This window comes from Scomber japonicus, chromosome 11 (genome assembly GCF_027409825.1).
Source record: "Scomber japonicus isolate fScoJap1 chromosome 11, fScoJap1.pri, whole genome shotgun sequence".
NCBI classification, from domain to species: domain Eukaryota; kingdom Metazoa; phylum Chordata; class Actinopteri; order Scombriformes; family Scombridae; genus Scomber; species Scomber japonicus.
In genome coordinates, this window is record NC_070588.1 from 11,470,562 (window position 1) to 11,492,422 (window position 21,861).

A 21,861-nucleotide genomic window follows, 5' to 3' on the forward strand; every position below is an offset into this window, starting at 1 on the left:
GGATGAGTTTCGGTGCACTGTATATTTCATTTCTGTCAAGCCAGTCACTTCTGGCCGGTGCTCGAGGGGAAACATCTGCTGGTGGGAGTGAGGCCAGACTTTGGCTAGAGTCTAGTTCATAGTGGGCGAGTGAGCAAGTGTTTGTGAGACAGAGGGGGGCAGCCATTTGGAAAGTGAATATTCTTTGTCACACTACACCTAACAGAGACTAAATAAAGTGGTAAGGGCCAAATGTAAGTATTAAGGCTAGATTGTGATGTGTGGCCCCTTTCTGAACTCATGTGAAGAAGTCACTTGTGACAAGCCAGGAGTTTCCTTGTTTAATATAACATCAGGGAGAAGTGACCGCGTACAGCTCCACACCTATTGAACTACGATATCTCTCCACCCACACCTCAGACAGATGTACTACTCTTTTAATGGCCAATTTGATATTGTTAACCATGAGCCCTAGTCTACCCCTAGGATAAATCCATGAGGGCACCGGCAACAGTAAGCTCTTATTTCAGTGGTGAGGGTTATTACGGGGCATTACAACAGGGGCCATACAGACCGTGTTAGTGGGCACTTAACCATCTGTACACAAATCTCCACTGGAACACACTGGAATATTATTCTCACAGCCGTGCCTCATCTCCATACTGACCTCTACAAACTAAAGTGTCCTTTCAAGCCCACTGAAGCATACAGACGGCATTCATAAAACACTTCCCCTCTTTAAACCATGACCCCTGGAGAGATGTGCTGTCACAAAATATTCAGCGCTACGGATAAAACCAGACTATGGGATATCAAGAGCCCCCATCTGTCCACTTCTCCCTCTCTCTTCCACCCTTTCTTTTTGTTATTTAAGATCGCCCTGTTTTGATGTCAATGAAAGGGCATGTCTCGCAAGGAAAATGATTTGGTCTGACTGAAGACACCAGAAAATGAGCAGGTCACCCAAGAGTCCCACTGGCTTATGGGTAATAAACCTTGTCATTGAAATGTGAGCAGAAATGCAACAACTCCTTTGTATATTTATGTGAACACTGGGGCTTGCGACACCATATGTGCAAGAGGACATATATTTTCAAAAAGCAAACAAGAGGTGTTTTAAAGATTAAGATGCAAACTACTGCATCACACTAATGTTCCCAGTAAAAGAACGCTGTATAGCTCTGTAAAACATGGAGTTGTGTGGACACTATCAGCATTAACTAATTTGACATCCACCATTCCATTTACATGTACAATGGTGGTGAACATAGTGGACTCACAGTATAGATTGCCCTCATCTGTATTTTATTATATGTGTCCCTAAACATAATCACGTCCAGGAAGAAGTGACAGCAGAACAATGTAGATGGATGATGAGGTCAACCGTGTTTGCTTGTTTCTGCTGCGTCTACTCATGAAAATCAAAATACATTATTCTAACATCCATAAACTGTTAATGAGAAAAAATGTCAGAGAATGGCTCTAAATGGCTCTAAAGAACATCTCTGTGTGACTGATTGTGTCTCACAGTAACAGTTACTTGAATATTATTTAAACAAATACAGACATGGGACAAATAAAAGTAAAACAAATGCAGTACAGCCTGTATCATATCATATTATGCTTTTATCCCCACCCACACTAACTCTCCCTTCAGACTCCTTCGGGTAAAACAATACAAACTACTACTAACAAACAGTAAGAATTCATAGCACATTAACAATTCGTACTGAGAATTCAAACCAGAAAGTATTCAAGTAACACAGAACCACTAGATAAGAAATGAAAGACAAAGGTACAAGAAGACAGAAAACAAACAAAAAACAAATAAAAAAACATACAAAGGTACATAAATATATGTATATGCATGTGCTGCAGGATTGTATGTATATATGCAAGCGGTGGCACACATCTTACCTGGTTCTTCAAATCAAGTTTGGGGCATGGGCGACCCCCGTTGAAAGCTTTCTCCCTGAGCCACTTGGATCTGATCTTCAACCCACTGCCACAGGATGCACTGCATATTGACCAGGCCGACCAGTCGCTGAGCTTACAGTCTAGAGGGCAGGGAATATGGCAAACCTCCACCATGTATCCTGAAATTGAACATTGGCAGACATGAGGGGGAGGCCTGAGTCAGACTTGGTCAGCGGTTGCAGTGTGGATCACATTAATAACATCCGACAGCCATACCACTGGCTTGTGCTCTGCCAGATCTTGGACTAGCTCACTGTTACACCCAGAGCTAATTATCTGACTAATGAGTGTCTCATTCCTACACTGTGCCAACACAGCATAGTGGAACTGATTGAGGGTTTTTACCCTATACAATGACTCTGTTTTCTACTCTTGTTTGTTTGCGGTGTCTGCTTAACTTCATTATCATTAAAATGAAAGATTCGAATACACAAGTATTTCAACCACCAACCTAAGTAATGCTTTCAACTGTCAGGCCAACAACTAACATCTAGTCTATACATTGGAAAGTACTGAAAGTTTTGCTTTTAGTTAAGTAAAAATGTAATGAATTAGGGTTCATCTAATCCAAATAAAACATAACAGACTTGATCATTTATTCTAATCAGATCATCAAGATTTGAATAAAAATGCTTGGTAATTTAAGTGATTCAATACTTGATAATATGAGAAATGTTTTTTGGATGTGCTTGTCACAAAAATCTTTGACCTCAATACAATGTCAGAACTTTGAATCATCACCCACATTTGAGATTGTTCACCGATTCACGTAATAAGTCTGCTGCTGCACTCACTAATGGCTAGGTTGGAGAAACTTTCAATCTAACATTTACATTTTTACATTTTGTGTTTTTATTTAAAGTGACCTACAGTACAAACGAAGCAAGACATTCAAGCAGTGAAGGACAGTGACTCAAAAGAGTCTTGGTACGATTCTGAAGGAGGTGAAAAGGTAGAAGAGAAAGTTTTTAAAATGATTATTAAAGTAAGAAAATGCTGGAACTAGACAGCATCATCAATACCATAATCAAATAAATGTTAAAATGTTAAAAGGCCTCAAGAGTTGAGTTTAGGGGGATCAAGAAGGGGCGAGGCAACATTGGCTACTCAGCTAAATCCATGAAAAATAGTGACAGAAAATAACAAGGATAAGGGCAACCGTATAATTACATGTTTGTTGACTTACTCTGTTAAATTGTATTTCTCTGATCAATGTAAAAATCACTCCTAGCAACGACTACCGCAGATTCCTTGTTAAATGGAAATGACAGTGAGAGGAATAGGTCACTCACTATGATTGATTAGGGCAAAACAACACAACGCTCCCAACTGGAAATGGACTTCCATGAACACAACATCAGGTTGTATGAGTGAAATGCAACAATTTTGATAATCAGGTGTTGCGGGGTTATTAAAGGACATCGTGTTATAGCAGTAAAAGTTCTTTCCTGCAATGTTTGTGAGTCCTACCTGTGTCTGTACATAGTGTGGGGTTGACTGGGTTTCCCTGCTGGTCAATGCAGGCCACAACTCTGTAGCGTAGACCTTGGCCACACTCCTTTACCTCCTGGTGGCTCATCCAACTCTGCAGGGATCCCGAAGCTGAAGGATCAGGGAGGATGCAAGCAGACCAGTTCCCATAAGGTTGGGACAAAAAGTCATCACAGGGACAAGCTTCTGTCTCCTCCAGTGGGTACAGCCCCTCTTTCAGGCAGTGCTCCTTCTTTTTACTGCGACCTAGACATAAGACGGATGAAATGATTGGTTACTTTGAACTGAGTGGGTCACAAACAGTTTATGAATTGGGCTTGAAGCTAACTTTCTTCATGGTTGGAATACATGAATCAAAAGGTTTATGTTTTGATTTAAACATCAGTTGATGGAGAGTAAAAGAACACTCAATTTACAAAGAAAGAGCTCTGAAAAACACATTATTGGAAAAATATACCATATTTTATATTGAATATAAAAAAATATTCAAATAATAACAATGCTGTAATTTTGGTCATTAATTCCATATGATTCAAAATGCTTTCTTAATATTTCAATGAAAGTATGTTAGCAAAAATGAGTGTAAATTGTAATTGTGTATGATTGCAACTGTGGATGAAAAGTCTACCTAGGCTTAAGTGCAGCAAAGAATGTTATGTGATTTTTTGTGACTGTGCTGTCTGTAATCTATTTTGGTGACAGGCTTGTTTTTAGTTGATAAGATCACTGGTACAATTTCAACTTGGAGAGCTGCTGGTTTTGAAATGTACAACTTGGCTTACGTTTTCATTATTTTCACCCACACTTAATCCAAAATCCAGCCCGGTCGTCCAAACATAATTCTCTGTAGATGATGAAGACAATTTGTGTAATTGGATCTTATTCCACTAATAGAGATGACAACTATATGTGAATTTACAGTAGATGTAGATTTTATGACCGAAACATACTTCCAATTTGCAGTAACAAGCCGCTCATGATTAATATTTCAAATGGTCCATGCTGCAGGGAAATATGTTAAAAGAAGTTATTATTATATCCGCCAGGCATATCTGTCTGCAGCTAAACTTGCATACTACTGGGCTCATCAGCTTAATATATTTTGTGCACATTTATGACTATATGCTCAAGCAACTCTTGTCACTGCATTTGACAATTTAAAAAAAAGCTATTTTATAACACCATTTCTTAAAAAGTAAATACAGCTTTCGTCTTTTCAGCAGTTGTTGTCATTTTATGATATGCTTTAATTTCAAAAATCTTGAACCAGAGCATCTGCTGATTAATGCCATACCTGATATGTTATGAACCACTAAAGGCATGATACGAGATTAATAAATGCCTGTTTGCCGCTGCCATCTTGACTGCACCATTGTTCCCCTGTGTTTATTCTGCAGAGGCGCTATTCTGCATCTCGTAAAATTTCACAAAGTTATTAATATCAGTGGGCTACTAATGATTTTTATTTGCACACAATAGCACCCTACATTATTGTGGAGTCATCGACAGGTGCATCATTATCACATCATCTCCCTCTTCTGATTCTCCAAAGGACCTCTAAGTGAAAGGTATCGTATGATCTACAGTATGAGTACAATATCAGTAAAGCATTCAATGGCTTATTCAGTCACTTGCTCGTGTTGCCAAGAAATGCTTCATGTCAGATGTAGTAATTTAACCACAAGTCTCATGTGGTTTTAGCCCAACAGTACACCATTTTTTAAACACAAATCATTTCCTCTTTAGAGGAAACTAACATAACGCATAAGAGCCAATCAGTCAAAAATATTCCATGACCAGTGGCAAGGAAGCACTTTCCCTGTGTGATACATATTCAAAAAGCATTTTCAATGACCCCTGGGGAATGATTAGTGCTATTTGCAGTCATATTTAACTATAATTTAGAAGCCTCATATTAGAGTAGTGTATACTTAATGTCTGTGTAAAATCACAAAAGGGGTTAGACCTAGGTAAGTGTTAAACAAAATGGAATGTATAAAACAAATACAAATATAGCTTTATTGAAATACATGTGCCATATTTTAAACCTTTTGTATGTAAACTGTGTGTAAATGGGCCATTTTGAGCCATGGCATATATACAGATTTTGTGCTTTACCATGAGGACCAAAAGCAGTGAAAACTGCTGCAGCTGAGAGAGGAATAGAGAGAGTAAGACAAGTTAGTTTTTTTTCTCCTGATGCACATTTATTCCCTCTTCTCTCTTTTTCATCTAAGACTTTTCACCAGACACACAGCGGTTGCTGTTTATAATTAATGACCAAAATAATCAATCTTTGATTCGAGGGGCTGACAATAGCAGAGGAATGAACAGAGCACAGATACTTTTATATCATTAGTCAGTGACGTTCAACTCAGGAGTGATTTTGTGATTAAGTGCTGTAATTCTCTTTTTAGTGTTTTTAGTGTCGGAATAGTCTCAATTGAATTAATTTAATAATTTCATATTTCTCACAACGCCTTTTGACATAACAGTTTTACAACAGAGTGAGATCTCTTTTACACAAAACTCTGCCTTACTCAAAACAAAACATGTCTTATGGCTGAGTTGCAATTGGATCTAATGAGGCCTTCTTCAGTGAAGAAACTGTTGCCAAGTTTTCTCTGTGAGATCAAGGGCCATTGTGACTCTTCTGGAAACCATCATGTCATCATCAACAATCAATGAATATAGAAACAAAATGGACTGAGAAATGCATCATGGATTGTCAGCACTTGTTTTAGCATTTATTTTTTCCCTCTTAAAATATAACATATGTCTGAAAACACCAGCTCCAAGGTCTTTGTCTAATGAACGTGAAAATATACGTTTTCTATTTCAAGCTAAATACCTACATGCCTATTATGGCTATTAGAAGTACACTTTCAATACAGTTCACTTCAGGGTTACAGTTCGCTTCATATAATTAGACCTGTCCATTAAATCTGATGAGTATTAATAGTGTGAGCAGGAGTGCGACATAGCAGCTGGAAGGCATGTGTTCCTCTCAGACTTACTTTTAATATCTGGACAAGTAACAGATAAAACCTGTCAAGCTGTCCAACTGCTCAAAATCTTCCTTATGATTGATTGTCTGCTTCCCATTATTGAATAGTTTCATATAAGACAGATATGTTGCTCTGTTGTGAAGCTATGAATATCCTCCTGTCATCAACTCATTAGTCTTGCTTTATTACATTGTTTAAAAAAAAAAATGTCACTGTCACTGTCATTGCCTCTTCATGTTCACGTCAACACTAACCAAATACAGCATTTGATAAGAGCCTGAGCCCTTATGCAGGAGATGCATTCAGTTCATAGCATGTAATAGAAAAAGACAATCCAAGCTACTGCAAGTGGATAGACTGGCAGATCAAAGCATATCTTTGACATATTTTTCTATTTCACCATTTTGCAAAGGTGTTCAAATTCAATTGTTCCATTTTTGAATTTCCACAGTTTCCTTGACAAGATGTCAAAATCTCAAAGTCTCAAAATGTCTTTGAAATATTTAAGTTCACCATGACTGACTCTCACTGTCCTTTGAGTCATTGACTGATGATGTTTAGAATAGCTTTTTGGTTTTTTTTTAGATTTTAGTACACAACTGTTGCTTTAATGAAAGTGAACCACAATAACACAAGTGACCAAAGAAAAAAAATGCTGAAACCAAATGTGTAGACTTAAAGCTATATTTTATCTGAACCCATGGCCACAGTGGTCGGTTTTTATGAGTAAAGTTTTTGTAGTTACTTTTATGACACCTAATTGAGCACAAGTTCAAGTTTGTTTTACTTTTGTTATAAAACCACTGAAAGATTTATCTGTGAGAAACATTTCAGTGGTTGTGAAGACTGAAAAATGTGTTATTCCTTCTTTCAAAAGTTACATGATCTGGAAACCAGCAGGCTATAACCTACTGTATGTACCAGTAACAGCTGGTATTATATTGTTTTTATGCTCACATCACTTTGAAAGTGTTTTTTTTTCTTTTGTTGGTGGGTAAAATTAATCATGCTTGTCCCAACAGAACAGAGCCAGTGAACGCTTTGTGCAACATACTCAAGTGTGTGCAAGTGTAAGTGTGCCTTTAATGAATTGCAGTCTTGGAAGAATGAGCAAATTACCATGTAATTGTCATGATTAAAGTAAACACCTTGTTTCTGTACTGTAAAATAAAATTCCTTGACCTGAACCAGTTGGAAAGAGAGCGAGACACACACATCTGTCACACACATAAAGAGGACGTCTGGTGAAATAGTTGCAACACAGTTTAGCTCAACTTGCCATTCTTGAGCACCCCTATTTGTTTCATGAATCCTGAGTGTCCCATGCCTCCTGTGTGCCCAGCAGGCTTTCCATCTGTTTCTGAAGTGGGTTTGATTGGAAACATTCCTCACAGAGTGTGAGCTCACTGCTGTTGCAATGCAATTCACCAACAATCTGTTCAATCTACACCACTGCTGGTGGTTGATTGAAATGCAGCAACATTACTTCCCTTTGACATAACCAGCGATCGCACTACACACGCCACAAACAATCTGCATTTAACTGTGCAATACCCAACTTGTTTTAAAATTTAGCTATTCAGTATAATTGCATTTTTTTCTGCAATTCAATTTACTGTATCCCCATTTAATATCTCTCCATGAATGAAGAGACATTGGATTCAGATTGCCTTCACCTGCAGGTGCGATTCACAGGAAAAAGATACATGTATGTAATCCAGTGCAATTTTAGCTCAGAAGACAGGTTTCACACCTTCAACCCTGCCAACCCCCTCACCAAATGTGAGTTGGTTTGGTTGCACTGTAAATGAATACACTAGTTGCATTTTTAAAATCTCTGAACACCTGAATATGTGACATGTGCATTGGAGGAAGGTGCAACTTGAAAACAAGAACTCCCTCACACTGCTGAAATATAATTATATCATCAACACTTCATCCTGTATATGGGTAGCATCGCGACACTTCAATATAGTATATATATATATATATATATATATATATATATATATATATATATATATATGTATATATAGGAGCTGCCTTAATCATCCAATCAGGTGAAAATAGAGAGTGGTTTGACTGATGAGCACGTTGAACTAACACAAAGAATATGCATCACCATCAATCAAAAGATTAAAAAGGTACAACATTACACAAAATAACAATGTCAATACATCTTAAGCAACATCCTTGTAGCCCAAAACGTATTAAATCCATTCGATAAAAAAGTCAGAAGGGAAGATAAATAAGGAACGGATGTCTCAATTTGTCAAAAATAGTTTTCATTGTCATTTTATATCAAACGAATCTACCTCCAAATGGCATGGATATTCACAAGTCAGGATGTACCACTGAATACATAAATGGCATAATTAAGGGAATAAATGGCAATTTATCAGTGAATCTATACAGTAATATTGATATAATTTTCATTAGTAAAATTAACTTTATGGAGGCTCAAATAGATCAAATAGACTTATTCAATGCATTCATGTTATTCAAAGAACAAAGAAAGACTAATTTATATTGGTTTGCTGATATCCAGCTCCTGGTATTTGTCTAATAAGTATAGCATTCGTGTGGCTGACCTTTTAGAAAAATATTCAAATCAAACAAAAATGTATCATATCAAGCAGAAGTTCATCATTCAGTCCCTTGGAAGACAGAGTCTGTAAAGTGCAGATCAAGAAAGTACTGAATAACTTAAATGCTCCATTAGCAGCTTTAACACTGTGCAGTCTTCTTATTGAAAAGCCTCTGCAAATGTGGAGTGGATGCTGAGTGAATTAGTGTTTATTTATTGTGAAATGCAAGGCCACGGATGAATTAGCAGAAATATATTAATAGATAAAAGATGAGTTAAGATAAGACAATAGATGATGGATCCATCCTTCAGTGAAATGTCAATATTATTATTTCCTCCACTTTGATTGGAAGAATGCAAGACGCCCTCGATTGCTATCGGTGTGATAACTGATAATGCACACTGTTGATGCAGAATCATGTTTCATTATCTGCAGAACCTGCTAGTTATAATAGTTGCCAATTAGGCTTGGGCACATTATGACCTTAATGTTTTATGATTGGCTGATACATATATCTGACTGGGCTAAACTGAATCTTGAGCATTTGTTTCTGGGCTTGAATCTTGGGTGGAAATGATGTACACAACATGTTGTTTGACTGCGTGAGGCAACTAATCAACACAACCAAGTATGTTTCAGTGCATTAGGTCTTACTGCAGAGCATGACATGCTTTATATTTGCCACATATAGTCTCTAATTTCACAAGTTTGTTTTGTGTTCATGCAAACAATAGCCAATACACAATATGTATGGCTCACAAATTGAATTTATTCATCCTCAGAACAAGTTTGTATACTGTTTTCCACTCCACTATTCCTGTAATATAATGCCTGGTAGTAATCCATGTACTCTGAAGTAGGTGTATAATGAATTCTATAGAAATCCCCCGGCGCCCACCCCACCGCACCCCCACTCCAGCCTAGTGCTATACGCTCTGTTGGTATAACAGATTTTCTTTTTCACCCTTCTTGGGAGTTAGAGTGGATTTCTGTGGAAAGCAGTTAAATAAATCAATTAGTCAAGCAATCATTACTTTATGCAGCACATTCAATTAAATAAAATCAAATGTAAACAAGTCATATTAGGTTGACAATGAAATGAAATAAAATGATGACATAATATACTAGAGAAAGCATGAGAGCAAACATTAAACTGAATCATAAAAAACCCAAATGAATGATATGTATGATTCTGTGTATCATACTGATCAAAATATAGTATTTCTGTTAAAGGCTGAGCCAAAATTATACACATGAGGTACTTAAAAGCTTACTTTGACAAAGAAGAGAGTTGGAACAATTTTAAATAGCTCAGTAACACAGCTTTATAGTGTGGCTAAACCATTTATCTACAGTTAAGCTGTTACAGATACACACAAAAGCTTTGCTCTCTGATCTGAAGTCGAAATAATTCACAGAACTTAACGTTTGAATAGCCATACAACAGTCAACATGCAGCTTGAGAGAGAAATAAGCTACAACTCAATAGATAACAATAAAGCAATGGGGGAAAAAAACATATTCCTATCCTTTTATAATTTTTGTGAACATTTTTGCCATCAAAGTCCAGTCATCTGTCATTCTGGTAGGGGACTGATTCAGATTACAGCAGCATCAGCAGAAATGTGTTTCCTTTAAAACATCAATAAATCATTACCCATTAGTATCATTTATATAAACAAACCAGAGGACTGTTAAACAGAGACAGAGATAAAGTTCTCAGAGTCCCTTTACACCTTGCATTAAAATGCATATCATATCCAGAGTATATCTAGACATGATTTAACCTGATAACAGTTACAACTGCTGTCAATTTGTGTCTCCAGTGTCCACATTGAGATCTGATTGAAATCCAGTCACTGTGTCCAGCTCACAATTGAACGTCACATCCTCCCTTCGTGTGCGCAGGTCCAAAAAACTAACAACCCCCCCCCCCCAAAAAAAAAACCCCAACAAAACAAAACATAAAAAACTAGTTTCAAATTACAATGTTTTGCTGACAGGACACCTTTTAACGGTTCTCCAGCATTTGCTTAGCTACTGCTTCATAAATAGCATGGTTGTGATATGAGGGTTGATATGACGCAAGTTTCGCTTATACTAGTGTATACTTTCACCAAACCAAACTGAAAGCAGACACTTGGTCTCGTCTAGGTTTCTTGCTGCTTTCTTGCTAGTAGCTTAGCTCATTGACTGGTTAATGGCTGTTACCTCGCTGGTCTGAAACACTCGCACTGGATAACATATTTCCACCCACACAGTTGTTGTATGTGAATTGACAAAGCAGGGGAGGTTTGGCAGATTGGATCATAATAATATAATATGTCCTAAATGACTCTTACACCCAAAACAATTTAAGAGTTTAATGAGAGTTCCTGAAAAGGAGCAACATCATCATTTGTAACATGAACAAACTGTGTTTACTGAAAATGAGACCTTAATTTTGTGTTTCTGATATGAAAAAGAGGATTTCAATCGTCTCTTATATGGTGCCATTTATTTGTTATAACTTTGTTAGCGTATCGGTATCATTTAAAGTAGACTTCATTTACTGTAGGGCAGTCACTAGTTTTGATATATTTGAAGGTTTTTGCAGAATGCATTCAGGAAGAAGCAAACAACATGCTATTTTGACCACTCTATTTCCAGGCTATTACAAAGTAATTATCTTAGTATCATATACTGTGCAGGGTGACGAGGGGGCTTGAATCTATCAAGCAAACGTTGTGTAAGCTGGATATTTCCTGGACAAGTCAACAGTCTATCAGTAGACAGACACACATGGGCAGACAAACATATTCACACTTAATCAATTTAACCCACAGAGAGGAAGCCCACATGGGCAAAACATACAAATTCCACATGGAAAGGCCACAGCTCAACTGAAAAGTCAAACTCATTACGATCCTGCTCTGAGGTGATAGTGCTATGCTACTAACTATTGAGCCACCATGCAACATCACTGCAATAGAATATATGCACCCATTGACACCACTGGGCCACTTCACAGTCTCTGATTTAAGTTCCACATACAGTATTTTGGAAACCCAGTTAAACATGCAAAGCAAACATTCACACAGGCTTCTCAGTAGGAAATTTACAGGCAAGAAAACCTGTCAAGTGTCGTCCAACAGTTTATTTGTGGGTGTGTGATATGAGGAGAGCATGGTGGGATGTCAGCAGTCAACAACACAGTAAACGCTAACTGAGTGCTGAGGCGTAGCTGCTCATTTTAGGTCCTTCTCCTTTAAAGCCTTCAATTTGGAGGACTTGAAAGGAGGTTGTCAAATTATGAAAACGCAATTATGATACAAATAAAACTCAGAGAAAGCCTGTCATCATGTGCTTTATGCAAATTACAGAATAAAATGTTGTGTATTTTGTAATAGGGCAGTCATGATGATAACATTTACTTTTACTTAACAATGTTCTCAGACATTTGCTAACTTTAGTGGATGGTGTTTTTTTATTTTCTTCTACTCTTCTAGAAAATCCAAGAAATATGCAGTAGAACTGAAAAGCATTTTCTTAAACTGCTGAATAGCTGTTTAGACCTTCAGTGACTTTTCAATATTGAAAAAAGAAATATAATGGCTCAAGGAAGCTTTTTAGCATACAATGGCTGTATTGTATAGGCAGAGGCCTTGGTTTGCTATCAATGTACTCAGTCATGTATCAGACCTCAAAAAACACACAGTAGATTCAATTCTGATTAAGTTACCTGACAAAGAAATTCAAGTAAGTGTTAAAGTTGGCATAAAGGAGCTAAAATACTGCCCATGTACACTCTTTCCAAATAAACCCACCACTGAGCTAAGGCTTCATGTGTTGGATTCTAAGAGCATTATAGAAGGAGACAGGGTGTGTTTACTACAACCCCTCTGGCATCGGATCAAATATTCATGAAGACAAATAGTATCCAGCCTGGTCTGCAACCATGGCATGTAATTCAGATTTTGCTATCTGCACTGGAAAAAGGGACTACAAGCTGTGAGAGACCTAATTTAGACCTGATGTAACACTATGGGGACAGTACTGTAGAAAGTTACAGTTATAGAAAGAGAACAAGAAGTGTTTGAGCTGGATTGTGGTATGTACGTCAAAGCGGAGGGGCTTTCCCACATATGAAGAATATGCTGCAATGACAACAACTCCTTCTTTGTAATGAGTTTTTGAATTCTTTGTTTCCAATTATGCTCCATTTATACAACAATGACCAGTTCTCAGCAATAAGTACTTGTAACAAGTAGAAGAGTAACCTACTAAGTATGAATCTTTCTAACCAATTTAAAAACTAAAAATCAATTGTGTGACCTCAATAGAGAATCCAATCCGCCATTTGTAAAGATAAAATTGTTGACCTGAATGATATTGATGTCTCACAATCTGTGAATAAGAGAGAAGCCTTTACCTGTGAGTGAGCGCTTGCGACCTCTGGAGCTGCCACATCCAGTGCATTCGGAGAACTTGGACCATGCAGTTAGAGTGCAGTCATCCTTGCAAGCCACCCGGCACTCTCTGATCTGAGGGGGTAAAGGGCCAGCCCATTGTAGGCACTCTGTCATATTGGCTGACTCCCCATCCTTCCCAACACAACTGATTCCTGTGAACACAGGAGGGGGGGGGGGGGCAAGAAGGTTACTCCAATTATATGAGAAATTCACAGATATCAGATTGCACCTCACCAAGTTAACAGTCAGTCAAGGGTATTGTTTTCAAAGCTCCCTGAAGATATTTTTTACAGTCTACTGCAAACCAGTCATTCCTAAAATCAGACGTACCAGATAATGTTTTGCTTGGTTGAAGGAGCACTGAAGGAAAGGACAGTCCTATCACAGTGCATGTCATTGCTATATTCCTTTGAGCTTTAATGTTAAGATCTACTGAAATGCTAATGCAACCTTCAAGCACAACACCTTTATCAAATGTCTATAGATAACCATGATTTATTGAATAAAAACACTGTAATTGTAGTAACACATTAGTATGAAAGCTAAATACTTTTGACAGAATGATGTATACGGTATCTACTCAGGAGTAACGAAGTATCAATATCTGATCCAAGACGACTACAGACATCACAACCTTGTACTATAGCTGCAATGTGTGCTTGTGTCCTTTACTACACACTTAATGTTGCAATAAATTAAATGGAAGCAGAATTTCACAGTGAACATTACCCCAAAACAAGTTTTTGCAGTTCTTTGATATTTTAGAAAACTGTCAAAGGCATAAGTTCACACGTTGTCGGAAAGGACACAGCTGGATGTAGTTAAGGCAGGATCAATACAAGAGATACATCTGAATCACTCCGCCCACCCCCCCAAAAAAACCCTCCAAATCAAAACAAAACAAAACAAAACAAAAAAACTTAACTGTGCCTCACATATTTCACAAAAAAAACAAATATTCCCCTAAGAATAATGCAGAGCCCCGGGCTAAACAACAGCAAGCTGATACATCGCTGTGTGTTGTGTTGATACCAAACTGGTTGAAAGTCTTTTCAAAGCTGGAAATGTTGACCTTCTGTTTTCCCAACATGGATATTGAGTCTTATGGTGGCTTCATTAGGTCAAGCAATTTATGAAAATGCTGACACATATTGCAGATGCATTATTCAGTTTTCTGTCAGACCACTGTCTGAGACATGCAATGGGGGGTAATGTTTTGACAGACAGTTGGATGGCTGAATGCAGCATAATTTGTAGATTATAACATTATAAAATCAAAACGGTTTCTATTGCCAAGTATCCTGGTATAATAAGCACAATAAGACAACCAGCTATGCAAATGAGGGTTAAGTTAAACAGTGAATATATAAGCAAATATTTATATGCCCACACAAATGTCTTAAGAGCATACATATTTTAACCCTCGTATTGTCTTCGTTTTTACTACGCACCTTTTGTCCTCCCGGGTCAAATTGACCCGGTCTTGTTCAACTGTTTATAAAGTATGTAGTATAAAATGATCCTCAATTTTTTTGTTTCACCTTTTCAGTGAACTTGTTTCCAACACATTAACATATATTTTACACTTTTTTTTGTAATATATGGTATTTTAGCCCCATTTACATAACAGTATACCTCATTTTTGAGTTAAAAAAAGCAGAAATTCTGAATTATTTTCACTATGGTTTTGATCAGAGGCACACAAATTGATGGAATATCACAGATTGGTATATGTCAAAGTTTAGTCAGGATATTGTTTTGAAACCACTTAAATTTTTTTAATGGCAGCAAATAGTCACACCTGTTGTCCTCCCGGGTCAATTTGACCCGGTCTTGTTGGACTGTTTATAAGGCATGTAAGTATAAAATGATCACACAAGTCTGTGTTACACCTTTTAGTCAACTTGTTTCCAACACATAACCACAGATTTTTCATTTTTTTTTTGTAATGTATGGTGTGGTAGACCTCATTTACATGAAATGTCAAATTTACCTGTCTAATTCGACTGTTTATAAAGCATAAAGTCTCAAATGATTACACCATTCTGTTGCATATTTTTAGCCAACTTCATTCCAACTCATTACCACATATTTTAAACTTATTTTACACCTCTTATTCTTTTTTATTATGCTTAATTTATGAGCAATAAACCTAATTTACATGAAATTATACCATGCTTTTGAATAAAATAAGCAGAAATTATTACTTATTTTTGGATAACCACTGACACTCCAAAGGGGTCAAAATAAGGTCAAGAGGCTGTGATATAGTGTCGGTCATCTTCATCATGCTGTCTCAGAGTGAAATGTGAAATGCCCCAAGGATGCTATACACTCTGTCTTATGTTTATTGTCATCTTGTCCCCAACTGGAGAAAGCATATCAAAAGTGTAGCTTGTGTTTTGGCCCAATGTAAAAGCCCAGTGCTTTGAAATGTGTTTGAGTGTGTGTAGCCCCATGTAGGTAGATCAGAATTGTGATGAAATCAGGTGTACACATCTGTAGCTTTGGAGTTGTGTGTGTGTGTGTGTGTGTGTGTGTGTGTGTGTGTGTGTGTGTGTGTGTGAGAGAGTGAGTGAGAGTGTGTGTGTGTGTGTGTGTAGCCCCATGTAGGTAGATCAGAATTGTGATGAAATCAGGTTTATACATCTGTAGCTTTGGAGTTGTGTGTGTGTGTGTGTCTGTATGTTGGGGGGGGGGGGGGGGGTGTTAGAGGTAATTTTTTGTGTGTGTGTGTGAGTGTGTGTGTGTGTGTGTGTGTGTGTGTGTGTGTGTGTGTAGCCCCATGTAGGTAGGTCAGAAGTTGTAATGAAATCAGGTTTACACATCTGTAGCTTTGGAGTTGTGTGTGTGTGTGTGTGTGTGTGTGTGTGGGGGGGGGGGGGGGGGGTTGTGTTAGAGTTAATTTTTGTGTGTGTGTGTGTGTGTGTGTGTGTGAGAGTGTGTGTGTGTGTGTGTGTAGCCCCATGTAGGTAGATCAGAAGTTGTAATGAAATCAGGTTTACACATCTGTAGCTTTGGAGTTGTGTGTGTGTGTGTGTGTGTGTGTGTGTGTGTGTGTGTGTGTGTGTGTGTGTGTGTGTGTGTGTGTGTGTGTGTAGCCCCATGTAGGTAGATCAGAAGTTGTAATGAAATCAGGTTTACACATCTGTAGCTTTGGAGTTGTGTGTGTGTGTGTGTGTGTGTGGGGGGGGGGTGTGTTAGAGTTAATTTTTGTGTGTGTGTGTGTGTGTGTGTGTGTGTGTGTGTGTGTGAGAGAGTGTGTGTGTGTGTGTGTGTAGCCCCATGTAGGTAGATCAGAAGTTGTAATGAAATCAGGTTTACACATCTGTAGCTTTGGAGTTGTGTGTGTGTGTGTGTGTGTGTGTGTATGTGGGGGGGGGTGTTAGAGGTAATTTTTTTTGTGTGTGGGGGGGTGTGTGTGTGTGTGTAGCCCCATGTAGGTAGATCAGAAGTTGTAATGAAATCAGGTTTACACATCTGTAGCTTTGGAGTTGTGTGTGTGTGTGTATGTGTGTGTGTGTGTGTGTGTGTGTGTGTGTGTGTGTGTGTGTGTGTGTGTGGGAGGGGGGCGGGGGGGGACGGGGGGGTTAGAGGTAATTTTTTTGTGTGTGTGGGTGTTTGTGTGTGTGTGTGTATATGTTCATTGTGCTGGAAAGCGCAATAGCGTGACCAATTACACCACTAAATGTGACCGGGTCAAATTGACCCGGGAAGACCACAGGTGCTATAAATTTTCATAAAACACACATAATTTAACAAAAATATTCATAATTAATTTTACTTGCAAAGAGCATAGTCGGGGACCATCCATGTCATTTTGAGGCAATTATATATAAGAAAACCAAAGTTATGACATGTTAAATGTTGTCTTCGGGTCAAATAGACCCGAAGACAATACGAGGGTTAAAGCAAGGAAGTGATCACATGTCACAGAAATACTCATTAGTATGCAAATATATGCCGCAAGGTGCTCCCAAATCTAATCACCTACTCTACAGAGAGAAACTGTGCAGTAGAAGGAAATCTACTGTTCTTCAGTTACAGTTTTTAAGAAAACACATCTACAAATGACATGAAGAATTTATCACATATATGTAGGTACAAGTCTCACTTTTTTTTTTGCCGAATGTGAGAAGAGACATTAATGATGTGAATCAAGTGGCACATTCACCATAATTAAAACAAAAAAAAACATCAGCAGACGTGCATGGTAGGAAAGCAATAATTTCCTTAAAACACTGACATTTCAGTATTTTATTGGAAATATGATCCAGTTAGTGCTTTTTTTTACCCTCCTTTTTAGATAAATTATGTTGAAATGAAGAGCAAACAATGAGGTGTGAGGACATGCTGCCCCTGCAGCGAGCAAACGAGAGTGAGAGAGATGGAGGAAAGGACTTTTGTAGCTTTGTCAGGTGTCACTGATTGCCAAGAACGGTTGATTAGACTGTAGTCTCCTCAAACAAGGAATAAGAGTGCACAGACACACTACACAGGAGATAACATTTCTCAAATATTAAGATTTTTCCAGGGAACTCCTCTCCCCAATATCTCCTTATCTTTGAGGATTCACAGATCTACATACATGCCTTTAATCCATTTCATTGATTTCTATTTGACTTTTAAATTTTGCCCTCTGACAAAGACCGTTTGGTTTCTATGTCTGCTGAGAGTGTGTGGGATGGTCATTTCCACACAAAGCCTCTATAAAAGGCATTACAAGGGAGAGAATAGCTCTTATTAAAGCATATTTATATAACATTTACAATCACAGTTATGAGAAGTATTTTTATTGTGTGGTTTAGATCAAACAGTAATTATATTATGATATAGGTCAATGATGATTTCTTTAATAATCTACAGCTGCTACAGTATTAGTCCTATTAGCACCATTATGGGAATGACTATATGTCCCTTAGTTTACCTCAAATCGCCCCATCTTTCTACCCAAGATATTCTACCAGTGACAACCCAAGTGTCTTTTATTAGGAGAGCCCAACACTGCAAGTAATGATATTCAGATTTTGAAATACGAGCTATCCATTTTTAACATCATTTTTTCAGCCTCTGGTGCCCCAAAGTCCATTTCTGTAGCCTTACACATCTTCTACTCACAGAAATGTTTAGAATTTTTGTCACAGTCTCTCTGCCACTGACAGGGATCATCTGTAATTATACAGTTACTTAGAAAGGTGAACAACTTTGAGCACCAGCTAAAAGGACACACTTTGAGGTGGCTTGTCACACTGCAAATTTTTAAAATCTTTTCCAAGGTAATGTTGTAGATTTTGACATAAAAGCACATCTTTATTCAATCATATTTAATCAAGTTTATTTCTATTGATAGCTTCTATCAACCCACTCCAGAGCCTGTTACATTTTCTATCATTATGTTTAATACTAGTTCTTCTTCCATCTGCATAAAAACCCCTCCTATCAAATTTAATCTTCATGCTAATTCAGTCATACTGCTTTGTATAATGTTCCTCTATGCAATGCCTTGTGAAGAGTAATGTGGATTGGGTTCATCGTGTCTATTAAGTCATAGTTTTCCTGCAGCAAAATATCCTTGGCATGACTCATTTCTCAAAACAGTTCCAGTTCTAGTCAGGCGAGGATATAACATATCCAACTGGTTTGAAGCCACAAGTTGACTGAATTTAGACAACGTATCGCAGTTGGTGTGAAATCCATCTGCACAATCCAAGTTATCTAATACAGGTTTACACAGGCTTTCTCTCCAATTCAGTCTTCTGTTTAGTAAGACATGTTTTTTGGCAAGGTTAGGCCTCACTAACCACAAGTCCTTAAGTCTTATTTAGAAATGCCTCTGCTCTCTTGACCTACATGTTAAGTCAGCATATGTACTCCAAGAGTCACGTTATTCAACACTTGGTCAGACATTAGCATTCATTCAACAGGCAGCCTTGCATCCAACCAGGATGGGGCCAGGCAGACACTGAAATAGCAGGAAGCATTTATTCAAGGCAAAGGCATATTGGCTGTGTGCACCACAAAAAGTCTGGGGTTCACAATGTATCCTGCAATCTGACTGGTCCTGACTGAGCACAAAGTAATCTTGGAGACAGTTAAAGTTCTTATCTTACTAGCCATCTGACAATTTTCCATGGTTCTACAGTATTTCTACCAACACTTACAATTTTCAACTAATACTTTTGTCAATTCACCAAGAAAGACAGTCTGGCAACTAAAATCCTGCTCACCTCAATGAAAGCAAGCAGGTTCCCACAGTTGTAAGAACAGTCCTTCAGCTCTATTTTTCAAGGTGTAGAGATATTTAGACATGGCATGAATACAAATAAAGTCACAGGAAAGATTAGAACAGATGGAGATACATTTGTTCTAAAGCCTGACTGAAATTCCTTTTCTTTAAGAAAAGACTTTATTTGTACTTCAACTATCTTTTTACATATCTTACTAATGAATTGGAGGATGGATATTGGCCTACAGCTGGTCAGTGCATTACCATTTAGGCTGGGTTTCTTTAGTAAGACTTTTACAACAGCTGTTTTGAAGGCATCTGGAAAGATGCATGTTTTGATAATGTTCAGGCCATGACTTGAAGCATTGTTGAACACCCACTTAATAAATGCTCTAGGTAAAGGATCAATACATGAGTGCAAGAGTTAAATTCAGTGACATTCTTGCAAATCTCAGTTAATGTAATACAGGTACATTTTCTTATGGTTACATCATTTTAAGCTGGTCAACAGTGGAAAATAATATTCTAGAGTCCCAAGCATTCTCTATAATAAAATTGGAAAAGTAATCCTTTCTTGCCAGATGTATTGCAGTCTGGCTTCAGTGAACTGTGAGCCTAGCTTTCTTCCTTTTTCTTTTAGCTGCCTAACCGATTCTCTTAATCTTATTAATGCTGTTATTGTTTCACCATGGGAAGATTCTGTCTTTCGACCTTTTTAAACGTTCATGGAGCAGCAGTTTTTAAAGCAAATGACAAGGAATTGTCAACATTTTCAACCATGTAGTTTAGAGAGCTGTCATAACAGTATGTACTGTACTGTACTTTTGAACCAAAGAAATCCTTTTCATACTACGTTAAAATTGGGTTGGCATCAAAAACACACGCAGTGATGATCAGAAATAGGTCATTTAAACACTGAAACATCATCACTGTTAAACCCTGTTGATATTTCCTGCAGTGTTACCATGCTGATGAGTGGATTCATTTATATGTTGGATGAGTTCAAAACTGTCAAGGAAATTGTATTAATATGAAAATGCAGCTCTCCATTCAGTATCAATCTATCTTATCTAGTCATACCAAGTGAGATAAACTCTGAGAATACCCGTAAAATAATGATGAATATCTTGGTGGCCAATGTAATGATGATGACCAATAATTCTGATTTGGGCTCAAGGGCGGGATATTCCACTTTTCAGTTGTCAGATCATTAAACAAAAATAATTTGTTAGCTAACGATCTGGTATTAAAAAGAGCTAATTTTAGCTGTATAGATTCTCTGACAGGAAAAGAAACTGGTTGTGGCTGAACATTGACAAATGTAAGATTACAGAGACAGGTACCAGATGGTCTGTAATTGCTATGACTTGTTAGATCATACCACTGGCTGTTAAAGATCACCAGTATGTTAAAGGAAGTGGCATGGGGTCTGTCAAAACTTGGGCAGACACCTGAGTGATGATGTCTATGGTTATTTCTGTTTAATGGTTAATCAATTTGACTGAGCTTCAGCGTGGCAGCTTTAACTAACTCCTCAATTGTTAAATGTGGTGGTGGTGGTTGGAGGGGTGGTGTCCTTGGGTCCCTGATTGAGACAGAAACATCCTCTGAATGCCTTGGCTGAGTGCTTGTGTGCACCATCCTTTGTGCTTTACCACACATTCTTGTTTGGGTAGGGCATCCCAAGGGCTTGACACAGGTTGGCACTGGAGTAGTTTGGATCCAGTGATATTTGGATGAACCCCAGAAGGTTTAAAGCAGTCTTTACAGTTCCAAAAGATACTGCAGTTGTCAATTAACTGTATTCCATGGGTGAAGCATGTTATGTCACTGTATATTATTACTTTTTATCAGACACACTCGGATGATTTCTGCTCGCCAGTGTCAGCACTATATTTAGGCCAAGGAGTCTGCTAAAATGTTTGAATCCTTTGGAAAGGGGCCTGAGATGAATATATGTTACAATTGAAAGTTGCAGGGAGTTCTCAGGTTCTCAGAACCATTTTTTCTTGGTGGAATGTCAAAAGACCCAGTGTGGATAATAATCCTCATATTAATTGGATCTTTAGAGAGGATAACTAGCAAAAGCCCTGTTAGCTCCCAGACAGATGTGTCAGGCATAGGTACATTTTCAGTCTTTG

General features: G+C 37.8%; 1 protein-coding gene across 1 annotated transcript in view; it reads right to left on the bottom strand.

Annotated features, from left to right (window-relative positions):
- thsd7ba (thrombospondin, type I, domain containing 7Ba) overlaps positions 1 to 21,861 on the bottom strand; it is a 142,426-nt gene that overhangs the window by 34,331 nt on the left and 86,234 nt on the right. The window contains exons 12-14 of the mRNA XM_053328594.1: positions 13,455 to 13,646; positions 3,427 to 3,693; positions 1,897 to 2,075 (exon numbers count right to left, since the gene is read on the bottom strand). Of these exons, the coding sequence (XP_053184569.1) occupies positions 1,897 to 2,075; positions 3,427 to 3,693; positions 13,455 to 13,646 (638 nt within the window). The remainder of the gene's footprint in view (positions 1 to 1,896; positions 2,076 to 3,426; positions 3,694 to 13,454; positions 13,647 to 21,861) is intronic.